This window comes from Centruroides sculpturatus, unplaced genomic scaffold (genome assembly GCF_000671375.1).
Source record: "Centruroides sculpturatus isolate CEXI.00-Female unplaced genomic scaffold, Cexi_2.0 scaffold1588, whole genome shotgun sequence".
NCBI classification, from domain to species: Eukaryota; Metazoa; Arthropoda; class Arachnida; order Scorpiones; family Buthidae; genus Centruroides; species Centruroides sculpturatus.
In genome coordinates, this window is record NW_019385741.1 from 82,185 (window position 1) to 107,422 (window position 25,238).

General features: G+C 27.8%; 1 protein-coding gene across 1 annotated transcript in view; it reads right to left on the minus strand.

Annotated features, from left to right (window-relative positions):
• LOC111641688 (FERM, ARHGEF and pleckstrin domain-containing protein 1-like) overlaps positions 1-25,238 on the minus strand; it is a 154,751-nt gene that overhangs the window by 81,452 nt on the left and 48,061 nt on the right. Inside the window, exons 10-11 of the mRNA XM_023387893.1 lie at positions 21,109-21,183; positions 15,398-15,678 (exon numbers count right to left, since the gene is read on the minus strand). Of these exons, the coding sequence (XP_023243661.1) occupies positions 15,398-15,678; positions 21,109-21,183 (356 nt within the window). The remainder of the gene's footprint in view (positions 1-15,397; positions 15,679-21,108; positions 21,184-25,238) is intronic.

The following is a 25,238-nucleotide window of genomic DNA, read 5'->3' on the forward strand; positions in this document are numbered from 1 at the left end:
TATTTTACATATAAAATCATTTTTTATTTAAAATGCAAAATGGATTAAAGTGTACATATCTAAAACTTTGATAATAAGGCAGAGTACAAATGTTTGAACTTATAATATATAATTTTCAAATAAAATGAGCAATTATTTATTGTGACATCATCACAATGCCAAGCTGCAACTTTTAATCATATTCTTAATTTATTTAGTTTAAAATATATGTTCTCCATCTCAAATTAGTAGTGTCTTGCCCCTGTACACTATACTTTTCTTGATAACAACAGAGTCATGCTGGTCATCTATGTAACTTCAGTTCAGGAGAAAATTTTTGAATTGAATTCATGTGACCTCTGATCTATACTAGATGTTCATATATAGTTAATTGGGGCCTCCTGTCCCCAATTTTCCACATCTGGTCTTGCCTTTCATCTATCTAACACCATTCTTGAGATTAAGGAAGGACAAACAAAAAGACAAACGACAGTAGGAATTTATAGTCTACAATTTTTTTCAAATTGCAGCCCAATAATTTAGAATAAAAATTTATCACATAAATATGTAATTATATGAAACCTCAAGAAATATATACAAGGAATAAATTTCCTATTTTTTCCTCTAAGAAATGAAATTTAAAATTTATCAATTATTATCTTGTAACTGAATTTCATAAATATTCAAACAATTATTTTTGATTATACAGAATATTAAGGGTTTTCACAATTTATACACTATTTTCTATTTAACATAATAATAATAATTTAAAATAATGTTTTAAAATATCAACAAATTATTATTAAAGTTGTAAAATATTCTTTTAATTTACTATATGTTAGTTGTTTTTGCTTTTTGCCCTTATACTTATTAAACGTATTATATGTTCTTAAAAATAAAGATAGAATAACTAATATAGTATATAGAATAATATTCAATTTGATAAAAAAGTAATTTTTAAATAGTAATGTCTTCTTATGTAAATTATTAATGGTATAATAGTATTGCATATATTACAAAAAGTAAAAATTAGACTGTTAAATGAAATCTTTAATAAAATTTCTTTAATTTAAAAAATACTTAATTTTTATATCTTGATCAATGTTTTTTATACCAATTTCTTAACTGATACTCAATAATTAATCAAGTAATGCAATCATTGTTGAGTTAATAATCATAGTCAAATATAAAAATGAAAAACAGTATTAATTTTATATGAATGAAACTAAAATAATATATTTTAGTATAAGTTTTAATTTTCAGATTTAATTAAATTTAATTTTTCATTAATTTTAAAATTATATTTGCAATATAAGTTACAAATAAAATATAGACATTTATTTATATTATTAGTTGTTCATTTATTAAATATTGACTTAAAAAGATATTAGCCTTTGCCTAATATGAACAAGTTTCAGTCAGTGGAGAGGAAATTTTTTAGCTCGCAAAATATACGTTTTTTTTTGTATTTTCTAGTTGAATTTAATGGTACAAAAAGATTTAGAATTCCACAAAAAAAAAAAAATTGTATTTTACTGTAGTACTGTATTAATACTGTACAAAATTAATAAATCAATGTTTGACATGGCCTATTAAAACAGAAGAATTATACTGTACTTACACACAAAAACAGAAACAAAAGTCATTGATGGTGTTGGATCTATATAAACTGGACTTGTTTTACTGCTTGCTTCTGCATTATTTCAATTATTTGGCTAATCTGAATAGGGCTTGGTCCCAATTAGTTTGGACTAGTGGGACTCTACTGTATTAATGTACTAAAAAAACACGATGAACAAACTGTGTAGTGGGATATGTAAAAGGAGCTTACTGCCACTACTTTAGTAACCTATGCCTAAACCCCCCATGGTGCATGTTGATTAGTGAGGAACAAAGTTAATTTCATCCTGTGCAAAACATATTGGAATTAAAAGGATTGAAATCTTTGGAAATCTACATATCCACTATGCAGGATCAGCCCAAGAGTTTTTGGCATCCTAGGCAGATTACAATCTTGGCATCCTTCCCTTTTACTCCTAGACACCTTGCGCATCAATTCACCTGCTCACCAATATGAGAGAGCTTTGATTGTATACATAATATGTCTAAATATAATTGATAAATATTTCACTTTAACTGATGCTGGCTATGGCATTCCTAAATTTTTGCACCTTAGGTACATGCAGGTAGGCCTAGTGTACATACAGCTTGGGCCATGCAACCAGGAAATCTAGTTATATCAGTTCAAGGAGTATAATAAAGTAACTTCTGTTCTGTGTAAGGACCCATGTCATGTTATTTTCAGCCAGCTATAGTGAGAGTTATAGGCACTGAATCATCTCCAGGTGGCACCGTAAGTAACCGAGAATGGTTAAATCTAAATTAATAAGTTCTGGAAGCAAGGATCAGACAAAGATCTTGGTAGTGTAGCTGGCAATGCAACTGTACAGTAAGCAGAAGTTGAAGGTTTGAGTCCCACTTTGGGCCGATTCTTTTCTTCCAGAACCCCTTCTAAATTAATTATTAAATCTTAAGTTAATTATAATTATTAAATTTAGCAAGAGATAGCACCTAATGCCTGCCTCTAGTGCCAAATTACTTAGCATTGAATTAATAGTAGTAATAATATAGCTCAATATAATTTGCCAATCGTTTGGCATTAATATATTTATCAGGTTTAAGATGTTTATATTTGTATATATAGTCCACGATACAGTTTACAGACAGCTAAAGAATCTTTAAATTTTCACATGCCAGCCAGTTATAGAGTACTGCCAATAATAAAAATCTTTCATCTTAAGCAACTGCATTATTCATTAAGATATGCAAATAAGTCATATTATTGAATATTCACTTGAAACTCTCGTTTGGAAATACTGATTTACTCAAAGAAATATGTTAAAATCTTTGAAGAAGTCATCAGATTATAAAGATGCACATGTAAATCACATTGAAGCTTATAGTGCAATATATTTACCAGAAAGATGCTTTCTGAATTATCATAAAATTTAAATGAATCCATTGTTATATATATAGAAAGACAAGTTACAGATTATTGAGCCAATTGAATGGATTTATCATTTAAAAAAATTGAAATTCTGATAATGTGCTAGAAAAGTGATGGGAAAAATAGGAATTCTTTTGACTTATTTTGTAATTTTTACTGCTGGGATTATCATGTGATATTCTGGAAATTATTTACCTAAATTAGTCCAAGTAATATTAAATCTAAAAGAGATTATGACCTGATGAGCCCTTACTTAAAAAGAGATTTATTTTACATCTGTTTTAATTTTTAAAAGATGTTGAGAAAATGATTTTGTTACGATGGTCATTAAAATCTATTTTACTTTCGAAATTTAGTTAACGAGGGAAAGGAAACTTCGTTTCTGTTTTGTTAAGATTAAATCATTTCCCCTGATAGTGATACTCAACATTAATTTGTTGACACATCATGTGGCAAGATTAATTTAATTCCCATTCCTTGAGTATCCTGGTTCTCATCACATGGTTGGTCTAAATTAATCCTCATTGAAGGAGATTTTGGATATAATAGGAGAGAACATCCTTAGAAATGGTGGTGTGTGTGTGTGTTCTCCTTTAAAGTTCACTCCCAAAATCATCTCTTGAAGTTCCTCTTCAGTTCTCTGAACTTTTATTTTGGTGAACCTCAGTTCTTCAAAAGTTACAAGTTAATTCAGATTATTGATCTGAATTCTGCTACCAAATCCACAAGATCAACATCAGAGTTATAGATGTAACAAAAATCAACGTTATTGTAAACTGTCTCTCTTTTGGTAAAGTTACATACGGTCAAGTTTTTGTATTTTATTTACTTTTATCATTATTTTTATTATTTGCTAATTTTATGTATAATAAGTTAATTTCATATATAAATAAAAGTAATGCTGATTATTATTTGTAAAACTGTTTCCAAATTGATTAATTTTAATATGGTCTAACTCCATTGACGAACTTATATGCCCCTAAATTAAGAGCCACTCGGATAAAAACATTCACTTCATTACAAGTTATAATATGACAAATTTTTCTAACTGGTGTCAGGACCCTGACTAAATGGAGATTTTCATGAATCTTCCTTCTTAACAAACTTCTGATCCTGTTTAGATGAGTGAGGGTTTGCCACCCCCAATCTCACAAATCATTATAGTACTATTCTATTCAACTCCATATGTTACATGACATATTTCCAGGTGATATGGTGCTCTGTTGTGCTGTAAGCAGTCACACAGCTTATGGAATGATGAAGTCAAAAAGGATTACAATTTCAAATAAAAAATGAGGAATGTGAAGTGTGTAAATAATAAAAACAAAATTTGAAAGTTTTGATTTAAAAATTTTTTTAAATATTCATCTGAACTAAAAATATCATAGTTGTTAATAATAATTTTGTTCTCCATTCAATTACATTTATTTTTGTGGTAAAAAATCTGAAGATGAGACACTGTTGATTTTGTCCCAAAAAACATTTAATCTAAGTAAAACACTGACTCCCTAAATATTTTAATTTATTTATATGATACATATGGAATCAATCATTGTAAAGATGTTAAAATTATAACAATAATTATATCTGTTTAATTCCAAAAATATAAGTTTGGAATAAAATTTGCAAGTCAATGAATGAGAAATCACTTTCAGAAGTATTTTGTAAATTATAAAATGTGGATTAGATGATAAATAAAATACAAAATAAATTCGTAAGAACTATAAGTACTGAGAAGTTTGAAATGAATATAAATTCTTTTGTAATCTATAATTTTTATCCTATCATTTTAATTTTTAATTTTTATAACTACAACAAATAAATTATATTATAATTATATCCATTGAAAAAACTTTAAAGTTAAATATTTTAACATTATTTGAATATGTAGGATTAGTTCATTATATTCTGATTCAATTTTAATTTATATAAGAAATTCTATTAGTTTATCAGTTTTTTGTTGTCTTTGAACTTTATATAATTTATAGTTATTTTATTGGTTTCTATAACTTATATATGGTAAAATTTGTATGGATATAATAAATAAAAATTGAATTAATTGTGTTAAATTAATGAATTTGCTTATATCACAAATAAAATAAAAATGTAATATAGCTTGTAGATACTCAAAGAAAAACAAGTAAATATCATTAATCAATATTAATGCAAATATAAAAAATATTACACATTAATTTTAATTAATGATGATGTTTACTTAAACAGACAGTCTCATATAATAATATCTGAGAGAGCTATTAATTCTCTCCTGTTATAAGTTGAATTGTTAATTGTTTACAGACTGAGTTTTATTACTTGTTGTCCTTATCATCTTATTGCAAAACATTTATCTACAATATCTATAAAAATGAGTTAAAGCATTTTGTGATGCTTTACAGCTTGCAGTATAATTAAAATTATTCTAAAAATCTAAAATGTTGGCAGTGAAATGCAGTTTGATTATTTAACAAGACACATTTTAATTGCAGTTGTAATATAGTAAGATCACAATAAAGATATATAGCACTTACTTAATAAATGTACAGATATACTATATATATTAATTGAGGTATTTCTCAAATTTTTAATATACACGTAACNGTTTATGCCAGCTAAAACACGCAAAAATTTAACAAAAATAATATTAAAGTAGCCAAGACATAGCCAAATATTGTAGTGCCACAACACTAGCAGACATTTAAAATTTGCCGACTAGAATGGTCGGTTAACCTATGTGACAGTTAATCGGGGTTCGGATAATCAATGCTCTACTGTAATCTAAAATTATTCTAATATTCTAAATATTATAAAATTAGTCAATGAGATTATGCAAAATGATCTGATCCCCATATTCAAATAAAGTCATATTCACAATTTTCATTATAAAGATATATTTATTTGATTATTTTAATTTGATTTAATAAATTTTCCAATTGCTATTACTATTTACAATCTTGAACAACCATTATTAATAGTAGTAGAATACTCTGAAAATGTTTACTAATAGTTTTATCAATTTGTTATGTAATTTTGAAGATGTGTCTAGTACTAATTGTTTTAATTGATGAATAAACTTATAAAAAATTGTAGTATTTTTTAGTACCGAACGTGACTTTATTATTGATTGCATTTTATATTTTTACTGCCNTACATATAAAAAAAATTTTAAGTACAAAGAAAGTTTAGCATTTATATGTAACCAATAGAAAGAAAAAGAAGAATCAAGTCCATAACAAAGACGCATTTCAGAAATGGCAAATCTTTGAAAACTCAACAATTATACTAAACTCTTTTTAAATATTTGCTAAACCTCTGATAATGCTTATAGATAACATAATTATTTCAATTCTGTTATCTAGAAAAGTACATAATTACATTTTCCATTGATTAATGTAAAATACTACATAATTCATGAAAAAATTATATTAAACAATGAAAATAATAGTAATGTAATACCTAGTGTTACCACCCGTCCAGTTTTCACCTGGACAGTCCGGGAATTGACTCACTGTCCAGATGAACTATTAATTTTATCCGGGAATTTCATAGAAATTGTGAAATTATGATGAAACAAAGTTCTTGCAAATATTTTTACAAATTTACACTATTTTAACAGCGAAAGAACTCACACTCACTGAAACTTATCTGTAATTCTGCCATGTTAGAGTCTGTTTATGCCAACGTGTGGCGCACAACCCCTGTTGATCTTTTTTTTCCTTTTGCTTGTACAATCATATACGTCTCAAATAGAACTAAGTTATCTGTACCTGTTCTTTCTTAATTTAGGTTACTTACGTTACTCCTACCCAAGTCCCTAGTCCCTAACTGTAATTGATTTAGAATCAGCATGCACGTTATTTTTTGCATTGTAAAATGACATTGAGCATGCGTCAGGAACTTCTGTTTGAACAAACCTGACGTGCCGTCCGGGTCAGCGATTTTCTAAAGGTGGCAACACTAGTAATATCTTTATTAAGTTAGAAATATATAAAAATGCTTTTAACAAATTATCTAAAATATACGAAAAGAAAGGACAAAGAAGTAGTTAATTTTTAATATTTATTGAACTAAGTCTATATAAATTTCATGATAAAAATGAAAAATAATACTTTAATGAAGGAAAAACTATTTTAAAAAAGTTCAAAAATTAGAAATAGTATAGTTTTGGCATTTTCAAGTTGTTATGATTAAACATTAGGAATTCTAACACATGCTTGAATAGAAAGCAGATATAAACTAATAGAGGTTGCATCTGATTGCTTACTGTAATAACAATGGTGTTATATTTAAACATCTGTTATTGTTCCCGATGTTAAGTCACAATAACTTTAAAACAGTTAAATGCTTGCTACTTTTAATTTTTGATGTTACTGTAATTTTTCTTTCATTAAAAACACTTCCCTTCACTTTGATTTTTTTATGAATCATATGTTAAATTTCATAATATTTATTAACAATAGTTAATAGATATTATCAAATTTCATTTAAATCAAACATAAATATATAAAAAAATACAAATATTTTATATCAATCAATGAGGATGAAATATATATGGAGATGAAATGGTAACAGAATGACTTAAAGTAAAATGGTACACTAACAATGTCTATTTATAAAAAATTCAAAATATCAAGCATGTATAATTGTTTTTTGTAAAATGTGTAGAATTTTATAATAATAATAATAATAACAAAGATTATTAGTATGATAAATAACTTTTATCATAGTTATCACTTGAAAGATTATTTTATTGGTTATGTTTAGTTATTGATAGCAAAAATACTAGAGTATAAATATAATTTTAATAATATTAAATCTAAGTTTCAAAAATATAAACCACTTTAACAATGTAAACAACTAGATAAAAAATCAAAATATTTTTGTTAATGTTTTGTACATTTTATACTTCTTAAAATGTAATGAAATTGTCCACTTTACACTGACACTAACAAAGACAATTTATAAATAAATTGTCAGTATTAATGTTATACTTTATCTAGCTAAAAATAAATTGTCTTTAAATAATACAAAAACATATTTTGCAACAATTGAAAAATAACACAAGATGAATGGTGATCTAAAAAGATAGCATAAAGCAAAAATTAAGAAATCAATTTACATGATTATATTAGATTTTATTCAAAAGTCTATCTACTTTACTTTAGTTCATATTGTAATGAAAAAAATTTGTTCAATATCCTGTCCATAAAAAAATTTGATTATATTTCAAAATTTTCAACTTGATGTTTTATAATGAATCTATGCAATGCTGAGATAATTAAAAGACTTGAAAAAATAAAATAAAATAAATTTTGTCTTAAATTAAATTATTTGATTAATATAAAAGTTTGAACTTAGTTACTTATATACTAAATTATTCAAACAAAAGCAGTGTGACTAAACCAGTGAACAACCACTTAAAGTATATTGTTTTATGGAAGAATGATGCAATCTAAAAATATCTGTGTGTCTGAAAATTCAGCATGATCTTATGAAGGCAAAAACCCAGTAAATGACTACATACAACCTTGGGTTTTAGTCATTTACTTGTATGAAATGTCTAAAAATTACTCATTGTTCATTCACTGATCATTTGGCCATAATTTGATGCATTAACTTAGAATTCAAGTAAATGACCATGGTAGTCATTTACTGAATGATTCACTTTATCATTAAACATTAAAAAAATCAAACTTTTTTTATTTTGATTAAATATTTTTTAAGTTATTTCTTTCACATATTAAGAATTGACAAGGGGACATAAAAACAAAAGGTCTTTGTAAATATTGGAATTGACCAGGGAAAGAATTAATTACTTTCAAGAATTGAGTTTTTGAGGACAAGCAACAAATGTAATTCTTGAAAGCAATGAGAATGAGGTAACAAAGTGCTGCCAGTTTGTCTGTAACTTACTAGTATTAATTATTTAAAAACAAGTTGATTAACATGTTGATGATTACAGAGATTGAAGTAAATTATTAATTAGAGTATTGGAATTCCTGGAGAAGTCAGATCACAGAATAACTTGGTCTCTTGTGTCAATATAATGTGATTACAATTTCATAACAAAACCAGAGGTTAGTTTTTGCAACTTGAATTGGCTTCTTTGCTGTTGTGTGAGCTCATATTTGAATACTTAGCACAAGTTCTTGAGAACAATGAGAACTTTTTGTAATCAAATAGTTCTTAGTTCTTGCATTTGAATACTTCCATCTTTAAAGATGGAGTGGAATGATATAGTAAACACATCAATCAAAAGCCTTAAATTATTTTCTAGTAAGATTTAATTTGAAAAAGTTTATTTACCAATATTTTTGATCTGCAAGTGGAAACTTCTTCAGGTCTTGATTCTATATTCATTGATGGAATGCTTAAATTGTACAATGATTTTTTTGAAAAATTAAACAAAAGAGATTCTCATGTTATATATAAAATGGAAATAAAAGTAACAATAAATATAAAAGTACAAAATATGCAATTAAAATAAACATTTAAAGAGTATATAACAATAATTGAGAACTTTTCATTATATTGTCTCCATGTCATATTGTTACTTCATATTTCGTCATGTGGTAGTATAAGCATTGCCATGCTTTTTTGAAATAAACCTTACTGGAAAATAATTTAAGGCTTTTGATTGAAGTGTTACTTCCATCTTTAGTTGGAATCACTTTGGATTAATTTGAATTAAACCTAGTTATAAAATTTCTTTACATATGTGAAAGTGATTAAACTATAAAAAAATGAATGCAACTGTGTGACATTTATCTGGTGAAGTTTAAAATTAAAAATAAAATAAAAAAATATACTAGAAACCTGTTCAAAACAAAAAAAAAAGTACTTTGGTATTGTGTGATTCTGGTTTAAACATGTTTTACTGTATAACAATATAACAGTATCAGAAAAATATTTAGTTATGCTTATATTTTGTTAATTTATGACATTTAGAATGTTTTGATTTTTAAACAATAAAGTTGTACAAAATCTGTGTTCAAATCCATTACAAGATATTTTGTATACATGTTAAATAATTTGTTACCTTTAAGTGCTTGATTTAATGATGAAATGTGAAATAGCTGAAAAAAACATTTAATCAAAATAAGATAAGTTTAGATTTTTGAAATATTTAGTGATACTTTTGTTTGAATAATAGATTGAGTCAGTTGATACAAGAAAGAACTAAATTATTGTTTAATACACATGTAAGTTCAATCTGATCACAAATTTGTGTCAGTATATTTTTCTCCAGTAATGTCATCACTAATTTATAGCATTAAACAAACAGTAACTTAATTTTATAAACCATGATAAAAAACATTTTTAACATTTATAATTTCATTTCTTTTTTAATTTATAAGTTTAACTGTCATAAATTGTAACTTTATAGACTTGTATAACTTTCTTTATTGATTTCAAATATGAAAAAAAATTGAAACAAGCAAACTTATATTTAGATGCTGATTATTATTCAAAAATACTTGTAAAATGCAGTATTATTATAGATATTTATTCTATAAATCATAAACATAAAATTAATTTTGGTGAAAATTATGTAATTACTCCACATAATAACTAACATAACAGTCACATATAACTGACACAAAACTTGCCAATGGAGACATCTGAATAGTACTGTATTAAAAAAGCATAATAGTCATTTTTGATAGAGTTCAGTTCAATCATGAAAATTTATGACTTATTGATTTTTTCAAATTTGACTGTCAGGCCTATTGGATTTTTGAAAATTTTAAAGTATCATTGATGTGGTTTATTCTACTTTCAATGTCTGTTAATTTTTTTGAATTTACTGCTATTTATCATGCTCAATATTCCAAGTTAAATGGAATGGTTAGCTATTTTGAAACATATACATAAATATTTTGTAAATATTAACAAACAAAATCTGAATATTAGTTAAAATGAATAAAAGAAATGAAGGAAATAAACTTATAAAAGATTATAAAAATTGCCTGAAGATTTGATGATTGTCGGTCAACAAATTGGTTACTCAATTTAATCCATCAATGTCAAATATCAAAGATGTTAAAAATGAAATAATTTAAAGTTATAACATATTTTGAATTTTTTCTCAAATGTAACATTACATACATATATTACAAATGCCAAGTACTGTACAACATTAAATGATGTTGTACAGTACTTGGTGTTACTGTATTACATTAAATGATGTAATTTATCAAGCTGACTCAACTGAGAAAAACTGAAATTTCTATTTGGCAGTTAATGTGCTAAAAAGTTTAAAATATTTTCAAAAAGACTTTTGTAACATCTTTTCAACAACAGCTCTTTTAACTGATCCTTATGAATACAATTATGTGACAAGCATATAAACTATCATCCAAAATCAAAGCTGGAACTGTTAACTAGTGAAATCAAAATCATTCACACTTTTTCAAGCAAATGGGTTTAGTAAATAAATGTTTTCAGTTTACTTTATAAACCTTCCTCAGGTTTTTCAGAATTTTGTAGTTTGAAACCTGAGGCAAGTTTATAAAATAAATTGAAAATGTTTGTTCATTAACCGATTTACTGGAAAAGTGTGAATGATTTTAATTTTACAAACTATCAGCCATTAGAAAACTCATCACATGAGCATATTCACACTTCAAATATTAAGGATCAATTAAAAAAGGCAGTTTAATCATAAAAAAGCTTTTAGTTGATGATTGTAACTCCATTAAAGATTTAACACTTATAATAATTTAATTTGGAAAATAAAATACATTAATGAAATACATTTTGTTACTGATAAATAAATTACAACTTTTTAAATTAATAAATGTACTAATTATATTTTTATCAATAAAAAAAAATTCCATATTCTACATTCTATTTTCTAAATATTTTTACTTAATAATGATTATAATATATTTATAAAATATTTACTATTTAGTTTAAAAAATAATCTAGCATTAGCTAATTATTAATTTATTAGTTAGTTAATGCTAGCTGCAGTTATATATTAATAATAACCTATAGCAATAGGTTTGAATTATAAATTTGAATTATCTACAGTGGTACCTCAGGATACGAAATTAATCCGTTCCGAAACTGAGATCGTATCATGAAAATGTCGTAAGGTGAATCATTTTTCCCCATACGATTACACGTAAAACCAAATAATTCGTTCCAACACGAAAAACACACTCAAATTAAAGCTAAGTAGTACATTTAAAAAATAACTATAGTAAGGAAAACAATGAAAAATGCATTTTGTAGCTGTAAATGTATAAATAACCATAATAGAATAATAATTTATTTAAAAAAATGTAGGTTTATTTGCACTTTACCTTTGAGGATAGACGACGGTGGAGGTGTAAACTGGTGGTGGAAGAGAAGGAGAAGGAAAATGATACTAAAACTTAACTTACATAACATAACGTAACAATAACTTAAAAATAACTTAGAAAAAATAAAAAATTTAGTATTGTTTTATATATATATATATAAATATATATATTAATTTTTATTCACTGCTTTTTGCTTTCTTTCCTTCACTTCCACCAGCACTTTCACTGGATAGAGGTCGCTTGGTAAAAAAAGTAGGCAAAGCCAAACTTCTTCGGATAGACATCCGAAGAAGTTTGGCTTTACCTACTTTTTAAAATGTTTCTAAAATGACTTATGCAAATGTCATTCCTCCGAGCAGCAATACGGCCAGTGTGAACCTTTTCGGAATGTTTCTTTTCAATAAAATCAGTCACTTTCTGATAATACCTCAAGATTTCCTTTATCGAGCGAGATCCTTCCACGACGAAGCAAACACACGGACTGAAACCAATAAACAGAAGTGAATAAAAAATAACGCTGCGAACTAATGTAACGTCGTATGATGAGTCTTTGTTCGTATCGTGGAGCAAAAATATGTTCGAATTTCATGTCGTATCCTGAAAATTTCGTATGCTGGGCCGTTCGTATCCTCAGGTACAACTGTATTAAGTTTAACTTTATTAAAACTGCTGTTATTGGTTTAAGTTTTTAAAAAAGCATTGATATAAACTATTTATTCTTTATGTTTATAATTTAAAAAATAAATAAATGAAATGAAATTATTGAGTTATTAGGCCAATAATTATTTGTTTTTAGCATTAAATTATTTTTTTCTTTGCAAGTTACTCTAGGTAATTGAGAATAATAAAACTTGAATAAACTAAACATTAAAAAATAGAAGATATCAAATTCAAAATTAAATTAAGATGTAAATAACTTAACAAAATCATGTACTCACCTAAAATATAAATCCTTTGAAAACTTAAAACATTATTCAAATTTAAATATGTAAAAGAATGTTTGGAAAATGAAATCGTAATTAAATGACTTATAAAAGCATTAAAATGCTATATTCCTTTTAAAAAGTATCATTGTTAAAAAATTACATAAATGAATATTAATATTCAAAATCAAATTTGTTAATATAATTTAAATCAAAAAAATCTAAAAGATAAAAGTAACTGTTTTTATCACATATGCAACCAACTTAATAATGAATTTAAATATCAAATGAGCAACTGGATTCATTATTGGACTACTTAGGCTAATTATTTATTAACAATAATAATTAGCCTTAAGTAGCCTGATAAAGAATCTGGATGTTCATTTAGTAACTATTTTATTTAGAAAAAACTTAAGTAAATAATAATTATTGTAACTTATAATTAATTAAATTATTTAAGCATTTAACTTAAATGCTATCATCACAATAAGATGGTGAAACTGATGAACCTGATGATGTATCTTCTCCAACAGAAAGACTGACATCTAAGTCATGTTGATAATGCCTAGGCAATGAAAATCTTCTTAAATTGCACTCTCTGATATAAAATGCAGGATCATCAACAACTGGAGCTGTTTCTTCTTCTGAAAGGGATTCTACTTTTTCTGTAACATCATCAAACATATCCATTCCCTCATGAAGACTATCACTGTAATTCCTGTCAGCTTGAGCATAATCATCTTCTTGTACTGAATAATCAATTCTCTGAGATAAAAGTGAATATTGATCCTGAGTCTGTACTGCAACATCATGACTAGTTTCAGAAAATATTTCATCTAAATGACTTGGTTGAGTAGAATCATCTGTGCCATCAAATTCATCACCTGATGGTATTTGTGTATCAAATAATTGTGAATCACTTAATTTATGCATCTCTTCTGAGCTACTAGTACTTGTATGGGAACAAGGAGCATCACTAACAGATGATGAATCGCTATAATAATCATTAACAATATCTGTTTCAACTGATTTATTATCATCTGCATCTTTAGTAGTTAAACTTGATGTATTTTTTTCCTCAGGTGGAGTTTCTTTAATGTTTTGTTTATCATCTTTTATGAATACATTATAGCCAAATATTTCTTTTCCACTGGATATATAATATTTTACTTGATTTCCTTCCATTTCTAAACACAAAGATTCCATGGCTGCAATAGATAACTCTTCTTCAGTTCTATGTAAATTATCAAGCTCTGTTTGTGTATGACTGATAAGATTATTCTGAAAAATTGCTTCACCTCTTATATTAGAATCAAAGACAGATTTTTCAGGTTTTGTCTGATGAAAATTATCTATTCTATCATTTTGTCTAATTTCATTTCGTGGGATAAAAGGAATTACAGGTTGTTTATATGTTTGAATATTTTTGAAAGATTTATCAATATTTTTACCTACATTTTTTTGAATTCTATATCCATCTCTTCTATTTAATCTTTCATTTCTCTTTACTTGTTGAAATATTTCTCTTTCTAATGGTTTTTCTTCAACAGAATCATCTTGAGAGGAAAAGCTTTTTGTTGCCGGTAACTGATGAACTGCAACAAAATCAACAGTGTGCGAATAAAATTTAGGAAATCCCCTATTTCTATTATATTTTGATTGAAAACCATATCTGTTGGCACGAACATACAGAGTAGGACTGGAATGACTTCTAAAGCCATGTTCCATTGCTACTCTAACTCTTGAGTTTTTATTACTTTTTCTTTTTTGAGGAGAAAACTGTTGATTGCTAGTTAAATGTCTTCTATATAAAACGTAAGTTATATCTTCATTTAATATACTTTCAACAGTTTCCTCCTCAACATTTTCAGATTCATTTACTTGTATATTTTCACTTATCTTATCACTAAGACTCTCACATTTTTCTCTCTCTATATCACTACTAACCTCATTCTGTTCATTCACCAGTGGTGCTTTGAACTCTGAGCTTTCATCATTTATTTGATCGAAACTATAAATAAGCGAAATACTATCACCATGATCACCACTAGTGGTAGTATTTAATGTGTCTCTATCTTCTAATTGATATGAATCATGAGAAATATCATCTATATCATTTCCCAAGTAATCTGTACTATAAAACCCCTCCCTACTGTGAGTGAAGTCTGGAGATTGCAAACCTGGTGGAAGGTCTCGCCTGTCTGGAGTTTTCTGTCCTTCTGTACATATACTTCCATTTGCAACAACTCTTACTGGTTCTTGAGAAAGCCGTGGAGATGATGGTTGTGATGCAGAAGTCAATTTGGGAGAAGGAGAAGGACTAGTATTTTCCTCCCTTGTTAAGATCACAGAGCCACATGATTGACTATTACTGACTGGAAGAAGAGGTTGAGCAGATATTGATGTGCCCACAGTTCCTACACCTCTATGAGAAGTACTCGGTATCCGAAGGCTAGTGGATCTGTCATGAGAAGGGACATGTAAAAAAAAAGGGAATATTTAATAAATAATATCAATAAGATACTAGTTACTGATTTTACATAAAGTAGAAAATAATTTTAAAAATTATACATAAAATAATATAAAATTCCAAGTCTATTATTGGAAGAACTGAAAATTAATAAAAACTTCAAACTACATTTAGATATTTTTAAAATAATCTTTTACAGATTTTTAAATCAACTTTTATTTATTTATTTAAATTTGTTGCTTACATACAATAAAGGTTGAAACAGACATTGATGCCTTGCAAATCATAGTTTTCTTAATTTAATATTTAAACAAAAACATATACAAAAATTTCTGCAAAAAAAAAAAAAAAAAAAAAAAAAAAAAAAAAAAAAAAAAAAAAAAAAAAAAAAAAAAAAAAAAAAAAAAAAAAAAAAAAAAAAAAAAAAAAAAAAAAAAAAAAAAAAAAAAANAACTTAATATATATATATATATATATATTTTTTTTTTCATATACTAGCTTTATGATTTATATTTTAAATAAGAAATGTGCTTCAATATCTTCTACATTCATAATGAAGCTATCATTTTGAACTTCTTGTATTAAAATGTAATTTTTGAAGCATTCTTGACAACCAACAAAACTTTACATAATACCTAAACTATATACAATATTTCCTTGATTAAACCCCAGGATTTAATTAAACCCCAAAGGAATAAAGAAATACTGTTTAAAATAAATCCAGGGTTGAAAAGCATGGGAAACATGTTCAAGTATTGTAAAGTGTAGGATAATGTACTGTACTTTAAGAGTGACAAGAAAGAAATTTAACTAAAATTCTACCTCTTTATTCTACTTGTCTAGAGTCTAACAGAACTTTCTATTCCAAGATTTATGGGAACATTTTTGGAAATAAAATTATAAACATTGTCAAATATTGGAAAAAGTCACAATTTAGCTCATAAATTGAGAATGTGAGATCCTGGGCTACATTTTTGTAAAAGATTAATATTTTAAAATAATTTATTAAATAAATTGTTAACAAAAGAGAAAATTTTTGAAAAAGTGACAAGGAAGTGGTGAAATTTTGTCAAAGATAACACTTCCTTTTCAATGACTCTTCTCCCTGGAGTGATGACTCACCTGAGGAAGTAAAGAGAAAATTTAGGATTTGGATAACATCAGAGTTTCCATCTGATATTGCCTTTTTGGGTATCATCTTGACTCAGAGAGAAATTGAAAAAATATAAAAGGACCAAGAAAAGGTCAACAATGTTGTCTAGTTTCACCTGTTGTGTAGAGACTCTCAGACAATACACTACTACTACTACTACTACTAATGTCCAATTCAATAATAGCAATCCAGTCTAGACCATCCCAGTTAAAGTTTATTTCCACGTCAAGTCAAATTTTGGTCACCATCGAATCATTGTCCCATTGAACAATCACTCTCATTAAGAACATAAATTTTCAACAGTAAAGACATCAATCTACAAATTCTGTGGTATTTATCTACCTACAACCCTACGTAAACTCTCTCTCTTGTGACAAAAGACCTTAGTTTATAAGATAGCTTCAAAGTAGAAAAGGGCCAGTCAATAGCTATAGTTGGGAGTTGTGCCTACTTATTTTATTGTTATGCATCTTTATGCAATCAGGAATTCTTTTGAATTACTTATATCATGTGGTTTTATTTTGTTATATACAGTTGTAGAATTTTATATACTCTTGTCAAGTAACCTAGTTTTGTTTTAGTATAATTTTGTCATTGAGTGCACTTCTTCAAGTACTCCTTATCTCTCTTATTTTTCCTCCTCTATTCCTTGCTACAAGTCTCCCATATGAAAAATCATGACCGAGGTATGGACAAATCCCAGGTGTGTCAGAAAAACCCTTGGTCATTCTGTATGATTGGTTCACTGTGATTTACTATCACATGAAAACTCCCACTTCTGATTACGTGATTGTCACAAGAACTTATCAACCAAAGAGTAACTAGGAAAATTTGAATTGGAAATGATGAGTTTGAACTAGATGGAAGTCAAGATCCTGATTCCAATACAGACATGAATGGCAACATAACAACTGAATCTAAAGATGCTGAATCAGATTAAGTATGAAAATAGTAATTATTTCAAATGTTGTAGCTATCATCCATAAATAAATTGTTTTGATAATTCCAGAAATGTACAAGGTATTTCTTTCAATTTTTATTTATGCATCTCCTGTTACAAGATAATTGTGTGTGCATGTGTGTGTGTGTCACTCACCAGAGAAAGGGAAATAAATACATGACAGCACTGGCCCATGTATTTTGCAAACATTTTCATGGAAACAGATGCATATAGGTGATCACACTAGAAGGTATGCTAGATAATTTAGAGACTGGATTATTAACGATCAGATTAGCAAGAATGTATTATATTGATTTACTGTCAAGCTAAGAAATTTATTGTTTATATCTGCTTAGAAAATGTTTACTATTATTATTTCTTTATATATTAATACTTAAAAACTTTACAATTTTTCTTTCAATATGCAAATATTAAAAAATAAATATCAAATTAATATTTCAATCAATCAATAATTTAAATCAATTTTCGACTTTGATATATTACATACACATGTGTATATGTAATATTGTGTTGAGTGAAAATTTTTAGTATCGGTTTTGCCTCTTTCCAGTGTAGGTGACATCTTATCTAACTTGTGAATTATAAACAATAAATTTCTTAGCTTGACAGTAAATCAATATAATATACTCTTAATCATCGAAGACAAGTCTGTCCAAAAGGGACCACCACTTATTTTGTATTCCAGACTTTACACATACACATCCATGGCGACAGGCCATCCTTTTTAGGCTTCATGCCGCCATAGATAAAAAAAAAAGCCATTTAAAAAATATAAACATCCATTTAAAAGGATTTTTAAATGGCTTTTTTTATCTCTGGTGGCATGAAGTCTAATAAGGAAAGTCTGTCGCCATGGATGTGTATGTGTAAAGTCTGGAATACAAAATAAATGGTGGTCCCTTCTGAACAGACTTGTCTTCGATGATTAATAATAATCTCACCATCAGACGAAAAATTAAACAAAAAAAAANCTGGAATACAAAATAAATGGTGGTCCCTTCTGAACAGACTTGTCTTCGATGATTAATAATAATCTCACCATCAGACGAAAAATTAACCAAAAAAAATAAAAAATAAATAATAATAATAATAATACACTCTTGCCAATCTGATCATTAATACTGTAATCCAGCCTCTAAATTATCCAGCATATCTTCTAGTGTGATCACCTATATGCATCTGTTTCTATGAAAATGTTAATCATGTTATAAAGTTACACCCTGTTCTCCTGTTTACTAATGTTTCATTTCTGTGTACAGTATTGAACATCAACATGCCATATTATTTATCCATCTGCCTCCAAAAAGAATCAGTACCAAAGGACAACAGATAATATTATTGTCCTTTGGTACACACTCAGTAATCAGGCACTTTCACTAATCTGGNAAGTGACAATTCAATCTTTAAAACAAGCAGTTTAAGAAACATGAAAGTGATATAAAGAAGGGAATGTGTAATACTGCCCTTGCAGTCTTTGCATCATATTATTTATCCATCTGCCTCCAAAAAGAATCAGTACCAAAGGACAACAGATAATATTATTGTCCTTTGGTACACACTCAGTAATCAGGCACTTTCACTAATCTGGCATTCCTGCATGCAAGAAATGACTGAATTAATAAGAGTTTAGTGTATTTAGCTTTAATCATTCTACAAAAAATATAAAATATATATACAGTAAGACCCTGCTTAATATGGGGGGGATGTGTTCCTAGACAACAAAACACTAAGTGAAACAGCATTAAATGAGGTCATTTTAACATCAAGTAAATAGAGATAGGGGAACACGCGACCAAATATAAACAAATTTTACTACAGTACTTTAATTTTAAGTTATTTTTATATTAATTTGTATAATAATATATGTTAAATAACACATAAACATATGCACACAGAAATGTAAAGTTCATTTTTTGTGATGAAGATCCTGAGTTTTCTGAAATTCTTGTTCCTTTGCAATAAAGTCATAAAGTTTCATTTATCGCTTTTTTCTTTCCTTAAGCAAATGTCGGTAGCAGAAGATCGTATCCAAAATGCCTCGTTTTGCTTTTGCACTCCTTTCAAAATTTGGATCATTCGCTACAATTTGATCAATGATTTCGGTTATCATTACCAAACTTTTACTAAGGAAATCTGTAGAGACATTTTTTGGGTTCTTCGTTTTCAGAATCTCTATTTTCCAGTTCCACATGAATTCCATGTTCTGCCAGTTCTTGAAGGTCATCATTGGTAAGGCTCTCATCAGAAACCTGCTGTAATTCCTCAATATCCTGCTCGTCTATATCTCCTAGTCCTGCTCAATTAGGTTGAGTTTTGGTCAACCTAACGATACAGGCTCTTCTCATTGAGAATTCATGGATATCTTCAGCCATAACTTCCACACTTCATTCGTGCATTTATCAGTTAATTCTTGCCAAGCAAAATCGAAGTCAATATTTCCTATGGCATCCATGATGTTATATTTTTTCCAAAATTGCACCAAACAAACATAGATTTAAAAAAAGTACACCTTTTTGCCACTGATTGCAAAAGTCTGCAAATAATCGTATTATATATGAATCAATGAAATACAGTAGAGCATCATTTATCCGAAAGCCAGTTATCCGAAACATCGGTTAACCGAAAGCATTTCAGTCAGCAAATTTAAATTTTTGCTAGTGCTGTGGCGTTGCAATCTTTGGCTATATCTTGGGCTACTCCAATATTTTTTTTGTTGGTATTTTGTTGGCAACAATATTTTATTGTTGGTGTGTGTGTTTTAGCTGGCAGCCCTGGCATTTTTATGTGTGGTGTTTTTCTGAAGACTGTGTGTCATGCTGAATCGAACGTTTTTGATACTAGATCAACTTCTGAAGTATATACTTTTTGGTTTTTATATTTTTCAATATATTTATTTCGTTTGTAAAAAATAAAGAAATAATTTTTTATGATACAATAGCCATGATTATTATTTTAAAAAGTTTACATTAGGATTAACGTCAACGAAAATTCAATGCGAAGTGACATGCAACGGAGAAAAATTTCAACATGGAATAGGTTAATATATTTTTTCGTACATAATTGATTATCCGAAAAATAAGTTATCCGAACAACTCCAGTCCCCAATTGATTCGGATAAACGATGCTCTACTGTGCCACAATAATTTAAATCAGTGTAAATTTTGAGCTTTTTTTAGGCTTCGAGCAGACTGCATTATATCGAATCAGCGTTAAGTGGGGTCTTACCGTACATATATAAAAATATATCTTCCAATTTAATACACACAATTTATTACAAACATGTATTTTTAATAAGACAAATACTTACCTTTGAAAATTCTGTCTTTTAACATAGTTCTCACGAACATATTCTACCATTTGTTTCTGTGTTCTTCCACTATACCTGCATAAGAATTATTTAAAAAAATATACTTATCAATTATATACTTATCAATTATCAAAATATACTCAATTAGCAAACAAAAGAGGAAATGCAAAATTGACATACTTATGAATTATTTCATTTCCTCTATTCAAAGTTTAATTTGACAATTTACAAGATAAAATGAGAAACTGTTAAACTGTTAATAAATGTTAATTCTGTAGACAAAACATGCCAATCTTATTGCATTTTGCACATAGTTTTGAAAGTTATCATATTACTAATGTTTTGAGTCCACATCTAGGCCCTTTGTCAGGTAGATCTTTTTGAAAAACAATCCTTTGAAAAACTATTTTGAAATGGCTTCGACTCTGATATATTCAAATTTCGAACATTTTCTTTTTTATGAAATTTTCTTTCACTGTCTAAACATGTGCACATGTATCTTTTGTTATAACATCAGGTGGTACATAGCTTGCCATGCTTGGTTTAGAATTAACACTTTGTTTAGAAGATTATTTTAGTGTTCTGTAGATCAATTTACATATCNGTGCAAATGAATATTAGATATTTGCATATTTTATCTACTGTATATCACACACAATGTCTTAGAAAAATATACTTTGACTGAAACTATTAGTATTAAAAATAACTATATAATATATAAAGTCAAATTTAATATAATGGACTTATCCAGGAAACACAGAAAATTTGATATATAGAAAATTCATTAAATAGAAAATGTACAATAGCAAAAACAAAACACAATATAGTATAATAAAGTTTTATTCTTCATGACAATATCCTTGTACTCATATTTGAGGCAGAGTATCAGTATAGTTAGTGTCACCTCTTCTATATGGCTTACAGAATTGTGTTCATTCTCAAAATCTGTTTGATCAATTTTGATTAAACTTTGCCATTTTCCATTAACTATGATGAGGAATCCAAAAACATAGTAAAAAATGGGGGACCTTATATCTCGAAAACATGGCTTTATTTTCAAGATATAAGGTCATTTTATGAGTGTGTGTGATAAAGCAATATCGCACAAATTGTGTGACTTTGTCGTGCAATGTTCCATGGTTGCTAGCATGCCTTCTATTAGCTTTGCTATAAAATCAAGTTTATTCTCAAAATTTAATGGGCCAATTTTGATAAAACTTTGCGATTTTCCATCAATTGCAATGAGGAGTCTGAAAATGTAATGATGGTCCATTTAAAGGTAAAAAAATAAGAGTCCATGACTTTGTTTTCCATATATAGAGGTAGTAAAGTGGAAATGTCTGTGCTCACTGATGCAACTGAGTGCACCTAATGGAATTTAGTCTTAGAAATCAAAAATAAAAGCAGCATTGCATGCACCTAACGAAAAATATACACAAAAAACATTCAATGACAACTGCTTTATTCTTAGATTGCTTCTCTATGTCGGCAAGTGCAACGTTACCTGTCCACATCTGCCTGACATTTAGGAGCATCTTTTCCATAAACTATAAGCATTTTTTACTGTTTGTATAACATTATATAACTTTACAAAACTTAAAAAGCATACATAATATTGTGAGATCAAGGAGACTGAAACAGTCTATTCCATCTCACAGGGATGGCCATTATAGTTAAGAAGATCCTGTAAAAATCTTGTCAGTCTTGACACCACTTAGTCTAGTTTGCAGACTAAGACACAAAGTAAAGTAGAATTTGTATCACTGGAATATAGGAAAGTTGCTTTAAACATTAACAACATTAGTTACATGGATTACATGATTTACATGAATTTCATGGTAATGTGGATTGATGATGGAGTTAGGCATTAAATCAATTATTCAAATTAGGATTTTTCTATATATTTATTAAGACAAACTATAATTAAAATATATACATAAAAGTGTACCTTAAACATAATAAGAACAAGCAAGTAATATTACTATAAAATACAGAGAGAATCGAATCTAACCTCTAAATCTAACCTGACTTGAGAGAAAGTTTACATGACATAATTATATTACCTATGTTTCCATAGTAGTCATGGAGAGTTGAGTAGTCCCTGGAAACAACTGGAGGTTGAGAACTAGCAGAGGGATGGCTAGTCTTGGGTGCTCGGCAAAAGCACCAAAATGAAAGCATTGGCTAAACAATCTAATCTAATATACTTCTAGAAGCAAAGACTCGCTCGGGGTCTGGGTGGCGTAACTGGCAAGCGCACCGCACGACAAGCGAAGGTTGCGGGTTCAAGCCATCCCGGGCCAGTTCTTTTATTCCAGAAGGTTCTAAAATTTATTTAATAATTTATTTATTTAATTTTAATTATTAATTTACTTAAGAGATGGCACCTACCTCTAATGTCAAATTACTTTATTCCAATCATTTAATTAGCCATATTATAGCCCGATATNCAAACAAAAGAGGAAATGCAAAATTGACATACTTATGAATTATTTCATTTCCTCTATTCAAAGTTTAATTTGACAATTTACAAGATAAAATGAGAAACTGTTAAACTGTTAATAAATGTTAATTCTGTAGACAAAACATGCCAATCTTATTGCATTTTGCACATAGTTTTGAAAGTTATCATATTACTAATGTTTTGAGTCCACATCTAGGCCCTTTGTCAGGTAGATCTTTTTGAAAAACAATCCTTTGAAAAACTATTTTGAAATGGCTTCGACTCTGATATATTCAAATTTCGAACATTTTCTTTTTTATGAATTTTTCTTTCACTGTCTAAACATGTGCACATGTATCTTTTGTTATAACATCAGGTGGTACATAGCTTGCCATGCTTGGTTTAGAATTAACACTTTGTTTAGAAGATTATTTTAGTGTTCTGTAGATCAATTTACATATCAAATCATCTTAAAATGCTTATAAACTTATTCTAATTTTTATACATTTCAACCAACATTTTATCTATATTCATCAGTAACACTCTTTCTACTGTACTTTTTCCATCTTTCTATAGAACACAATTTATATTTATCCATTGTGAAAAATTTTTTTATACATTGTGACCCAATCTATGAGTATTTGATATATGAGAGAGTTGTTTTATTTTAATCTGCTTCCTCATTCATGAGATAAAATATTCAATACAATGAGCACCAACTGATATTTATAAGAACAACATAATCACCAGTGTGATGAATAAAATTTTCATTCACTCTAATCACATGATTTCCAGTCTCCATTTTCTTTGTTTCATTTTCATTCATATTATATCTTCATTCACTAGGAATAGTGCTATTTCTTCTAATGCAAAATAAGAATTCCAAACTGAAAATATTTATGTATCAACTAGATAACCTTTTTTCAATATCACACAAAAACTAGATGTTTATTAAGATCAATATACAAGGTACAATACAATAGTAGGCTTTCCACCATTTATAAGAAAATAGCCAAGATCAACAATGCCAATCTTGCATATAAGAGAAGTCCGATAATTTTGTGTTACTTAAGAATGCTCCCCATTAGGAAGTATCTACCAGAGAGATACTCCATCCCCATTGCAGATAACAGAGTGAACCAATATTGGGAATACACTGAAGTGACAATTCAATCTTTAAAACAAGCAGTTTAAGAAACATGAAAGTGATATAAAGAAGGGAATGTGTAATACTGCCCTTGCAGTCTTTGCATCTGACAATGATGTCTGCATTTCTTTGAACCACACCCAGATTATACATCATACTGACATTAGAGCCTGCCTCAAACATTTAGAAAGGCTGGAGATATATAAGATGGTGAAAAAGGTTACCACCATAAACTATAAGGTTGCCAATACCATCTCCTTGGAATGAAAATTACTATTTATAGTCTCCTCAAGAAAAATTAAATACTTAATGTATATTTTATTAATTTTCATTTATGTGGAGTTTATTTAATTTGTTCTAACTGCATAAGCGGCTCCATCCATGCATATGGCAAGTGTTCAATGAAACATATGGTTCTTCATTTTTCTAGTAAATGTTCTATTTCATGTTATTTGTTAGGATATATAACCTGATGATGACCATTAAAAACAGCTAAAAATGTTCATTTATTCATTAAATAAGTATTTCTTGCTGGATTTT